The following is a 12,468-nucleotide window of genomic DNA, read 5'->3' as shown; positions in this document are numbered from 1 at the left end:
AAAGAGGCATCGCCTACAGAAAGGTAAGATGCAGAGTTGGCTGCACAGTTTTCATTTTATGTTCTGTAGGTCGAAAGCCAGCACTTTCCTGACCAGTGGAAAGGTTGTATACTTACTTGCTTAAGTATGTCCATTTCTGTAAGAGTTATGTCAGACAATACCTTCAGTACCCCTGTATAAACTAGATGAATGGGTATAGTCGTCGTCTTCTTCGTCTTCTTCTTCTTCGTCGTCGTCGTCTTCTTCTTCTTCTTCTTTAGCAGGCATATCACTGGCTTAATAGTGGAGTCTGTTATTTGTTTGAAGGTTCTGAGGAAGCTCAGTACAGGGTAAATATTGCCAGTGAACATTCGTCCCTGGTCTGTAGAGGGTTTGCAGTTTTATTTTCTGTCCCCCAGCTCCCCCAAGCTCAGACCATAGATTTCAAAGCTACATAGATTCTTTGGCTTCCCAGAGAAATCATAATGTACTAGGTTGACAAAATGTATTTGCTTCTCTGGCTATAGAGAAAAATCGGATCTCTGTGGCTTTGAAATCTTTTAAGAAGTTCCCTTCTGATGTCTCAGTGGGCAGGAAATGGGCTGGGAATCTTCTTTTTAAAATCATTGGCATGGTGAAGATCGTTCTGCTTTCATCTGTAGAAAGTACACACAGTGAACTTTGCCCACTGCCACTTTTCAAAGGCTACATAAGAGGACTTGTATCTTTATATGGAATACTCAGAGCATGTACATGACAAGTGGCTGGTGCTAGCTGTCCCTACCTTTCTTCCATTTTAATTTTATCTCACAGTACTAGCGGTGTGCATGTGCATGCTGGCTTCCATCACTTCCAGCTGGTATGGGAGGATCCTGCTGTCAACACTAAGTGGGATAAACTGGATAACTTGAATGCAGAAGAGATGTGTAAGCGTGTGCTTCTTTGGTTCTTCAGCTGTAGAAGAACCATTTAGAGAGGGTGCCTCACACTTACTCCTGCGCTGGGTGGGATGAGGTTCCCCTGCTCTCAGTTGTGGCTTGGATGAAGGTATGCAGCGCTGGGAAAGGGGGAAAGAATACATCCCCTCCATCCTGTCATTTCTTGAAAAAGCAGCTTAGGGATATTTTAGGTGTTTGCCAATCTCTAGGCAATGGTGGTTATGTGACTATTATGAAAAGGGAAAGCTAGATGTACATCTTTTAAAAGTAAAGAGGCAATCTCACTCATGAAAGGTTAGGTTTAGAAAGGTTAGCTTGAATGGTGGAGGATACCTGCATTCCACAACTCCCACTGCAGCACCCTCTAAATGCCAGTTGCTATTTGCCTTCTTGCTTGGCTTGTGGACTTCTCAATAGCATTTGGACTGGCCAGTGTTGAAAACAGGATGCTGAACTTTAGTTTGATCCAACATCTAATGGTTCTAAGTAACCATTATGTTTTTATCTTGTCCTTCCTACAAGGAGTATGCCTAGTTCTCCCAACCTCCATTTTATCCTCACAGAAGCTTGGCGAGATAGTTTAGGCTGAGATACCATGCCTGGTCCAAGGTTACCCAACAAGCCTCCATGGCAGAGTGGGGATTTTCCCTGATCCTAGTCTGGCATGCTAACCATTAGATGAAGTTGACTTCCTGCTGATATCATGGGTTTAAGAATGAATGTTAATAGGTTTATTCTTGTATTTCTTTAACTGTAGGGTGTGCAACGGATTTGCTATGATGGCTACTGTGCCTATAACATTTGGTTCTGAAGTCTGACATTGCCCCTACTAGTCAGACTCTGCAGTGATTATGGCTAACACGATTTTGTGTTGAGGCACCAGAATCAAAAGCTGCCTTGGCCTGAATGAGGGCAGAAAGTGAGGGGGGGGAGGTATAAATCTTGTTGTTGTCAATCAGTCAGTCAGTCTTTGTACTGCTTCCCAAATCTGTGTGTCAGGTGAAATTTTTTTTAGTTCTGCATCCTAATTTTAATCCCAATCCTTTAAATCTCTCTTTATAGACAGTCCCTTCCCCCACATTCCTACACAATATCAGGGCATTTCTGTCCCCCCACCCCCGGCCACCACCATGTTTTGTCTAATAATAAAAGCAACAGAAATTAGTGCTGTGTTGGGAAATGTGAGATTAGAAGACACCACTAAAAACTGTCATCTTTTTCTCTCCAATGCCTTTAATATATCTTCATGTCCTTCCTACTTTTCCTTCTCTGTCACTCCTGTTGTGCATTGAACAGATGTTTCCACTGAGGTTTCCCCTAAAGACTCTAAGATTTATTTGTCTTGTAGGGTTGTAATAGCCCACATAGAAGTCCTTGGTAGCCTCTCAGTGAGAATGGAGCATGCTATTGAGTATCAGAAAAGAGAGGAAACTCATAATGATGAGGCATAACATAATATTTTGGAGGGTTTGAAGTGTGCAATTGCTCACCCGTTCCCCTAAATTGTCCCATGAAGCATAATGAAAGAGGAAGTTTTAAAAAATGCCCTGTATTGCCCAGGTTTGGGCAGCTTCCTGCTCATCTAACTCCAGGCCTCAGCCAGTGGCACTTTAGTATGAGACTGTTGGTAGAGCAAGATAAACAGGGATTTGCTCATCCTGAAGGTCAGCTGCACTAGTGAGAGAGGAAAGGATGCAAATCATTTCTTTCTCTCCTCCCCCGTGATTTCATCTCCGGCCCCCAACTCTTTCTTAAAACTGTATTAATGGCAGTCGGTGGTTTTAAACTATGATGCATTTTCTTCCACAGCGTAGATTTGATGGACACTAGAGTTTTGAAAGAAAAATCTAAGGTCCAGAAATGACTGTTTATCATTTAGTGCCACAACATCTGGCGTTTTTATTGCTGGTCCTGTTCAGTGAACACAAGTCTTGTGTGATCACTCTCACAAGGGGGACTTTGGAAATACTATAATTTTTGCACTAATGCAGATGATAATATATATAGGTATATAGGAAGTTCGCTCAAGATCACACCCCCCCTCCCCGAATAACCTGGCAGTGTCCTGCGAGTCACATCTGTGTCTCAAAAAATGTTAGAGGAGAGGAAGCCATGCCATGTTGTTTAATGGAGCTCTTAAACGATGGCCATCTTTAATTACTTCTTGTGTATCTTTAGAATACATTGAACAAATTTATATTTCTTAATTCCTTTGGGTTATTAGGCTCCTGTAAAAAGGCTTCTTTCCATAATCTCAGTTTCCAGAGTATTTTCTGTGCCTATCTTTTCAAACAGCAGCTGTTCACTACTCCCACATTAACTCCAGCTGTAAATTACTCTGCTTCTATACCGTCTGCATACTCACTTTAAAAGGGATTGAATTGCTGCTGTTTCTTATTGCTTTTCCTTTACACTGACAAAAACTGGTGTCTTTCATATTCTGAAACGTTGAGTAAGGGAATCTATAGGATATTCTCTTTGAGTAATACTTAACTCTAACCGTTTAATCTAGGACCACAGTCTCTTTACCCCTGTTTCCCCTGTAATGCTTGAAAACTGATGGATTATTTAATAGTATATTAAAATTGAGCTACTACCTCTTCTCAAGGGTGAATTAGTGGTTTGGGGTGCATCCAGAAATAACTTCCAACTGAATATAATTTTTGTTTGGATTCTTTTTTACAATACTTCCTTCTACAGAAACCTTTTTGGGTTTCTGTAGATACCATACTGAAGTAATTAGAAATTTAATTCTATAGGATCTATCTGGTTGCCAGTATTGTTGGCAGTATCAGAGGAGCTCTTGTTCTAAGCTTGAAGTGAACCATAAAATAGATATAATCCCTAATTAACAGTGGAGAACATTTAGCCAAATTCGTTGAGTAGATTATTCCTGTAAGAGAATTTACCCAATGATTGGTAATGAATTGCTTATGTCTCCTTACATTTGGTGTAGTTGTAATTGAGAGTTGCTCATACCAGACATCCAGTAGTAACTATTTGGCTCATGTGGCAGTAACTAACAGCCCAGTCCTTCAAAAATAAGAGGGCATTCAAAGGTAAGGGTGTTTATGCTGTGTTTGTATAGCATCTTAGTGTAGTTCTTGTCGATCCCAAACCCTGGCCAGCACCATAAAAACATAAGAGTAGCTGTGCTGAATATGACCAGTGGTCCATCTATCATAACATCCTTTTGCACAAAGTGACCAACCAGATGCCCCTGGAAGGCCTAAAAGTAAAGCACAGAAACCAATTCATTTGCATTTCTTAAGAACCCCTGGGTGTATGCCATCAAGACTAGGTAACTTATTCATTTATCAAGTTTCCCATTAACCCTACAACTTCATCTCCTGTCATCTCTATTTGACTCAGTTCTTCCAATACTCTTCGTGGAAGAATGGTTCTGGCATGGTAATTGCACCACATTTTATTTATTTTTTATATATGCATGTGTACATTAAAGCCACATTAAAAACCAATCTTAAAAACACATAAAGGCTCACAACCAGGATAAATACTGAATGAGGGCATACTGTAGTTTTATAGGAAGGACATTACAATATAAAAGGGTATTATATTATTGGCCATTTGATTTTCAGTTCCTTTCCTAATAGTCCTCCAACATTGAGATTGCCATTTTTACTGCAGCCACACATGGAATCAACATTTAAAGGAGTTGGTTTAAAAGTTGTTCTGCCAACTTTTTGATATCCAGCACCGACCCAGCACCCTTTCCCCTTTTAGTTCAAGTGAAACTCATTTTATACAGATTTGGTGTGTCCCAGAAAGTTGCCCAGGGCCTAACAAATCTAAGCCCTTCCTTGTAACACTGCTTCGTCTTACACACACTGAGACTCCTAATCTTTGCATGTCTAGCTGGCCTTGCATGTGGAACAGTTAGCAATTCTGAAAATGCTACCTTTGAAGTGCTGGAATTTAGACTTCTGCCAAGTAATCTAAATTTTTTCCCCTCTTAGTATCACTGGTACCAACATGCACCTTGATCACTGACTCTTTTCCCATGCTGTCAGTCCATCTAGACAGCATGTGGTATAAGCAACTTTCACACTAAGCAGGCAAGTTGTTATGTAGTCAAAATGCCCATCGCAGGCCCTGCTTCCTATTTTCATAACAGTAGAATCTTTTGCTACCAAAAGCCAACCTCTCTACCAGCCCCAGAAGGGTATCCTCAGAATGAGAGAATATCGGTTCTTCATCTGAGGAAGGGTCCCTTCTAAGGGACTGGTTCCCCCTTCCTGATGTCCTCCTGCTTCGAGATCCTTTGTCTCCTTGACAGCAGAGGAGGTGTTAGCATAAGAGTAGGCCAGTTCTAGTAGGTCCCTGAAGGTCTTGTTCACAGATCTCTCTGTCTGTTTCAGCTTCTCCAGGTAAGCAATCCTAGCCTCAAGGGAACAAACGTCTTCATTGAGCAAAAATTTGTACATCTGGCACTCTCTGCAAAACACTGAATTGCAGAACAGTGCAGAAGTTGCTCTGACATTAGAGCAAGGCTTCTGCAGCTAAACTTATATTAGCCTTGCAAAGCATGAGGTAAAATGTCTGGTTGTACCATTTAGTTCCTTGTACCAATGAGAGCACCCTCACCTGGATAGCCCAAGTGAGCCTGATCTCATCAGATCTCAGAAGCTAAGCAGAGTCGGCCTTGGTTAGTAATTGAATGGGAAACCTCCAATGAAAACCAGGATCGCAGAGGCAAGTAATGGCAAACCACCTCTGTTAGTCTCTTGTCATGAAAACCCTGCCAGGGGTCGCTGTAAGTCAGCTATGACTTGAAGGCTCTCCACCACCACCAATGAGAGCAGTGTATTAGTTCTGAATACTCAGGCCTTCGGAAAAGATAGTGCAGAGTAAAATGTAAACAAATTAGAAAGCCCTCCACATATTTATTTTACCATATTAATTTATGAGCAAGACAGAAGTCCATTCTTTGGGGTGGTCTTGGAGATTAACACTAGTACTTCTTTCCTGTTTGTTTTGCTGAAGGAAAAACTGGCCATACTGAAGCTGTACGAGTGGTATATCAGCCGGAAACCATCAGTGTTGAGAAACTACTCAAGGTCTTCTGGGAGAATCATGACCCAACGCAAGGTAGAGTGATGAGTGAGCCAGTATTTAATTATCTTACTAATTACAGCTGGGATAATTAGTGTTCGAGCTGCTCAGAAGAGATGAACCTTGAAATCGCACTGCAGCTCGAGAGTATGATTGCAGGCGTTTATTGATGGGGTGAGGAAGAATGAGGAGCTGGAAACTGCACAATGCAACCTTTTTTCTTCCTCTCCCCCACAGACGTCTGTGCTGTGAAAATTCCCACAGAGAGAAAGATACGAGACAATAGAAATTCCTTTCACCTTTGATTATTACAGTTTCCTCCTTAATGCAATCTTTTGTCTCCCAAATTAAAGCTCCATTTCTCCGAAGCTTCAAAGGTGATAATTTTAATAAGGAATGGAGCCTTTCTCCTGTTTGAGTTTGGTGTTCTTTTTTATCTTTTCAGAAATACTATAGGTATCTTTTATGATTAGGGAATATGAGGGTAAGAATTGTAAGGTGTGCAGTGTGGAGGCCATTGGTAGCAACACATTAGGCAAATATTGTCTTAGCAAATATTAATTTACTCTCTTTGAAAATAATGTGTTGCAAGAAAATGTAGAGGCAGTTTCAGCCTAGAGAAGGTCTTCTTACAGGTTGCTGTGAAACAGCATGCATAGCTATGGTCCTTCTCTTCTGAACTTAAGGTCTTGACCATGGTTGTACCTTACATAGGTAAAAGTGCGGAGTGACTGGATTCCTGGTGACTTCACTGAAAAGAGGAATTTCTCTACCTCCTGAGAGCAATACAAGTCTGTAATGCAGTTAGGTGGAGATTGGGGCAGATGCTGTCCTTCAGCTTGTTGAGCAAGATCTGGATCCAATACCACCTTAAAGACCCACTAGATTTCAACCTTGGAAATCTAGTTGGTCTTTAAGGTTCTGTTGGACTTGATCTTGCTCTTCAACTGCAACATGGCTACCTACCTGAAACTATCTTCAGTTTGCTGTCATTGAGTAAGAACTTAAATTCTCTCCAAAGGCTAGCAGCAAAGATAGTGAAAGAGGTACTTCCTCCCTTCCACAGTGTTAGTCTATTATCTCCAGCAAAGTGCTAAGAGGCTTTCGGTCTCCTCTTCTTCCTGCTTATGACCCAGCCCTGCCCCTTTCCTCAGAGCGGCTAGTGCTGTGGCTTTCCTCCAGAGTATGGTGTCTCTGTTCTGGAATGCAGCTTCTGTGCTACATCCCTATCCATCATTTTAGGATACAGCAGCAATTCACCTTTAGCATCTTAGCAGCAGTGATAATGGAGGACGTGTCCCTTTCATAATATTTTTTCTTTCTGATATGGCGTGCAGCTTTGACACCTTCTTGGCTGCCCTGTCATTAACTGAACGGCTATCACGGGTGGGAGGAATAGGAGCCTCCCCAGTTCTGGGCAGAGGAGGACCAAGGCTCAAGGGCCTAGAATAGCGGAGGTTAAGGCCCACCTGATCTTTCCACATTAGTGAGGGATCAAGGCTTGGCTACCCTCAAAAGGCAGTGAAGCCATAATAGCCATGATACTATTTACAATTTGGAATGACTAGCAGCATTGCCAACTCATTTAGGGTGCCCAATACTGAATGACCCTTGGTGGAAGATCCAGTAAAGCCCTTTCTCATCTTGATGGTCAGACTTCCATGCTCACATGCATACATTTATCTCAGTTTGTGCTGGATCTTCCTTGCCTTGCCCCATTTCACCTAGAGGGCCTGTTTGTTTATAAAAGGCCAAGCCTTTTATGATACTACATAAAGAATCTATCATCTGCAAATAATTAGAATTAGTCGCTAGAAATTACATTGTTTTTCTAATGAACAGATGTGTCTACTTAGAGGATTGGAAAAACAGCTGTACCCGTCTAAAATGCTAAAGTGGCCTTAAAATGCCATTATGCATTCTGCTACAAACCTGCAACTTCATTTTGGCATCTAAAAATGTGGAGGGTGCAGAAACTGTATTTAAGTGAGATATTGTTTCTCATATTTATGTTCGTGAACTTCCTCTGAAGCCTTGAAAATATTCTAGGTAATCATATTAGGAGTCTGTTGGAAAGAGTTCAGACCTCTGTAACAAAAGTCATGCCTGTATATGAAGCTTCCGTGCCACATTTTTTTTACACAGGCCTCCTTATGTAATCCTGCAACATGCATTTTTAAATTGACTCCCACAACATGCCCTACCCCCAGTTTCTCTATCTAGCTGTTTTGGGACCTACTGTTTTGCTGTACTTGCTTTGTTGGCATGAAACTCTTTTCTTTCTACAGTAAGAGAGCTTTGTCACTTTCATGTGTGACATCAAAAGTGGAGGGACAATATGATAAGATTGGTTTCTCTCCACCTTCCCAATGAGTGCTGCTAAATTCTGAAAGCCAGATCTAGAGAAGACTTTTAAGTGGCTTTGCTGATGAAGTGAAATTAATGAAGAGCTTCTCCAGAGCCACCTCTGTAGGGCTGATGCTTCCACCTTTATTTAAATATGCACATCAGTTTGAGACTTGCATGGAAATCACTGGATGGGGGTGGGAGTGAGGGGCTTTGGGGCCCCCACTGCAGTCATGACAACATATTTGGGAGTGCCACTACCACTTTAACCCCATTCCAACTGAGAACTGGGCTCAGAAAAATGTCAAGATATTTGCAATTTTTTAAAAGCAAATAGCTCAGTTTAACTGGGTCCTAAGATGCTAAAGGGAAAGATGGGCATATAAATATTTAACATGAAAAAATTAAATAAACTGATTCCAATTCCAAATAGAGCTCAGAGTGTTCTCCTATCACTGCTGAAAACCCTCAGTTCATTATTAACCTTCTGAGGTTTGGAGGCTATATTTCGGTCCTGCTTTATCCTTCCCAGCATCCTGTCCCTAAGAAAGCTGCTAGTGTCCAAAGAGTTAGAAACCAAGGACATATGGCATCATCATGGAGAATATCTCTTGTCTTCAGTGAGTCAGTTTACAGTACTTTTCATTTTATGCCTTAGAAGATAGTTCAAACCCTGTAATTCTCAATGTAGGCCTATATTATCCCTCCCATCTGTTTCACTTAATGAATGGGTTAAACTCCAGGAAAAGGGTGTGATGGTGTATACCTCTTCAGTTAAACTGATATTATACCAAATGGGAATGGATTCATGAGCAGTGCATACAAACCTTGTGGTAGTTGGGCTGACAGTGACTTCTCTTGGTGAGCCCCAGAAGAGCTGCTTTTCAGACCAGTTGATAATTTTGGGTCAGGTGGACTTTAAGCATCACAGCTTCAAAGTGAAACAGCCATGACAAAGTTTATTGGAATGTGTGATGAGAAGCTGATGAAAAACAAGCTCACACTGTTCTTGGCCCATTGAGTGTTACAGTATTTAAACAGACACCAGCCTTCCTCCAGTGCAGATGATTCTTTACTCCGAACCATTCAGTGGGTTTGATCCAGCCAGCTTTTCCACTCAATCTCACCTAATTCTACTCCTTACTCCTCCTCCTCCAGCCCCTATCATGCATAAACTTTTGTCCATTAAGGTCTTCTTGCAGTCTTCCTTGGTGGTCAAAAGAGGAGGGGACCTTTAGTTTTTTTCACCAGCAGAATAGCTTGTTGGATTCAATCCGATGTTTTTCTGAATGATCTGAAAGCTCTGCTGATTAGAGAAAAAGCTGAGTACAATTTGTAAAAAAGCAATGAAGTTCATTACAGCATTGGCAAATTCACCACATGTTAGAAACTTAATAGCTACTGTTATCCATCATGAAGGGTTGAAGATAGGGCTGTTGCACATGTTATGTGGACTTTTGTATGCAGTATGTATTGTCTGTCAGTGTAAATTGAGGCTCCCTTAAAATCTGTGGATTTATTTCTGATAAACAGTGTATCATGTCAGCGTAGCACATCCCAGTATCTAGAATGATTCTTCTCTGTTGCAACAGAGTCCTTATGCAAGCAATACCCTTTTCCTTATTGTAGTGAATGGGATCCCTATGAGGGCCAGATTTGAGTTCCAGATTTTCAGATGGGTGTGTGTGTGTTGTGCAAGTCAAAATCTTTTAGCCCAGAGATCTGAAGACAGGGGTGGTGGTGGTGGGGAAGATTTTCTTGACCGTTTCCCCCCCTCAATTTTTCCTGTGGAAAATTGGAACTTTTGGACAACATTGGAAAATCTCCAATAAAATATTTTGGAATGAGTGAAAACAACAAGGTTTTTATGGAAGACAATCTAGAGCTTTTTATAAAGATAATTCCTGTGCATATTTTGTCCACATTTAGGATGCTATAACGTGTGTGATGAACAGATTTGAAAAGTTTAATGGTTTCAGCATTGTAAACTTTAACTTGACATTCAAATATGCCGCTGGTCCTACTGTGACTGTATGAGACTGGTTTTTCTATTAATACCACACATTCTTTTCTTGAGTACGAAATTTGTTTTTTCTTTTTCCAACTTTTAATCTTTTTTGCCTTTCAGATGGCTTAAAAATTTCTGGACATTTTACATTTCTAACTGTGTTCCTGGTTCACTCTTCTCTCAAGCAGATTCCATTGTAAAGCCTGAAGGATGGTGATATGAGACACTAAGAGCCAAACTACAAGTGAGAGTGCCCCCCATTGCTGTTTCAGCACCTGAAAAGGAGTGAGGAAAAGAAACAAGAGCTCTTGGGGCCACTGCACTGTCTGCACTCTCTGGATGGGGGCCTTATATCAATTTTAAAAGAACTACAGATGCTTCTAAAATGGTGTTGGCAGCCACACACAGGATGGGCCCGTGGCCACTGTCTCTTGTAGTTTGGCTCTGACATAGTCTTTTTTGACTTCCTACTGTTTATCATGTGGGAGTATAGAGATGTAAATGTCCAGAATAAAGCCTTGTGTTTAAAAACATTTCACTCATTCTAAAAGAGAAAATATTACTCGGGAATTTTTTGGTGTGCCCCTGAATTTTTGTTTTTTTTCTCTTAGAAAAACTGAAAGAAAAAAGTCCTCAGGGGGGAAATCCCCCCCCTTTCACATCTCTGAAGTGAGGTAAACAGCAGTTCTCTGTCCTTTCAGAAGACATTCAAATACTACATTCACCCTTTGAGACTGGAAAAATCCCCTCATTTTACCATGTCAGAAATTATTTGTGAACTAGGCCTGTGAATCTTTTTTCGAGATCAGTTGATGGCTGCAATATATTCATCACCCACTCTATAAAGTCATTAAGCAACTTCGTATCAGAGTGAATGAATATCATAACAGATACATGGTTAAAGCGAAGCAACATTCTTAAATGCAGAATCTCTCTGTATCCTTTCCATTATGATAATACAGTCCTAAACAAAGTTACATGCAGTGCTGAAAGGTAACTGCAGCTGAGTAATTTTGTTATGAAGGTCCTCTTGTGGGTTTAGCGCATGAGACAAACACTTGATTTGCAAACAAGTGGGCAGACTCTAATTTTTATTTATTTATTATTTATTCATTCATACCCTACTGTTCTCCCTAGTGGGGATCTAAAGCAGCCTACATCGTTTTCCTCCTCCATTTTATCCTCACAACAGCTCTGTGAGGTAGGCTAGGCTGAGGCTGTATGACTAGCCCAAGATCATCCAGTGAACTTCCATGGCTGAGATCTCAGATCCTAGTATGACACTCTGACCACTACGCCACACTTGATGCAAGCTCATTAACATGCTTTGACCTTCTGTTCAGATTTTTCCTTTCCTTGACAACTCTGAAGCCCTGGTTCACAGAATCGTTACAGTGAGTGATGAGATCAAGCCAGGGTGACATGGTACAAATGATTTCTGCTAAATAATCATACGATGAGTAGCAGGAAGTCTTGCTAACTCAGCAAGTATTGATTGGGGTGAGGAAAATGGTTGATCAATATATCAGAAAATAAGTGACAGTTGCAGAAAACTCTGTAGATATGTTTTTACAACTTTAGTGAGAGCTCTGAGCTGCCCTTCACAGGCTTACTGTGCCATTCCAAAAAGAACTGCAGTGATCCATCTCCATTATCATTGGGATCCATTGAGAATGAAGGGAGAATGTTAATGGCTCCGCTTTTGTGTGTGTGTCTCTTGTGGAAAGGAGATTAGAAGTGGTATATGTTGTTTCCACGTGCACTTTCACACGAGTGGTCTAGGGTCCAGATCACTCACCCAGAACTGCGACCAGTTTGAGGAAATGTAAGCTCAATATCAGGGGGAAAGCTCTTCCTGCTTCCGCGGCATGGCTAACTTGGGAAACTGATGTAGTCACCAGTTAATGGAAGCAGAATGTATGGTTTAGGAAGCTTTGCCTGGCTAGTGGGCAAGCAAGCTCAAAGTGCCTATATTAGGCTACCCCCAACCACAAAACAAACCGGATCACAAAACAGAGTTTTGATTTTATTATATTTAGGGAAATATAGGGGTGCAGGAACTGAAAGGCACTTAGGCATGAGAATAATGAAATGGTTGTGTTGAGAAGAACGTCTCTGAAGATT

The 12,468-nt window shown here is 41.1% G+C and overlaps 1 protein-coding gene across 2 annotated transcripts in view; it reads left to right on the top strand.

Moving 5' to 3' along the window:
• The window catches only part of MSRA (methionine sulfoxide reductase A), a 273,064-nt gene that overhangs the window by 175,859 nt on the left and 84,737 nt on the right, over positions 1-12,468 (top strand). The window contains exon 4 of one of the 2 annotated variants that reach the window (XM_054988236.1): positions 5,922-6,026. The exons of the other annotated variant lie outside the window; for it this stretch is intronic. Within the exon in view, the coding sequence (XP_054844211.1) occupies positions 5,922-6,026 (105 nt within the window). The remainder of the gene's footprint in view (positions 1-5,921; positions 6,027-12,468) is intronic. 2 annotated transcript variants of the gene reach the window in all.

The sequence above is a fragment of the Eublepharis macularius genome, chromosome 1 (assembly GCF_028583425.1).
Source record: "Eublepharis macularius isolate TG4126 chromosome 1, MPM_Emac_v1.0, whole genome shotgun sequence".
NCBI lineage: Eukaryota > Metazoa > Chordata > Lepidosauria > Squamata > Eublepharidae > Eublepharis > Eublepharis macularius.
The sequence above is the reverse complement of the archived record's forward strand: the minus strand, read 5'-3'. Positions and strand labels throughout refer to the sequence as shown.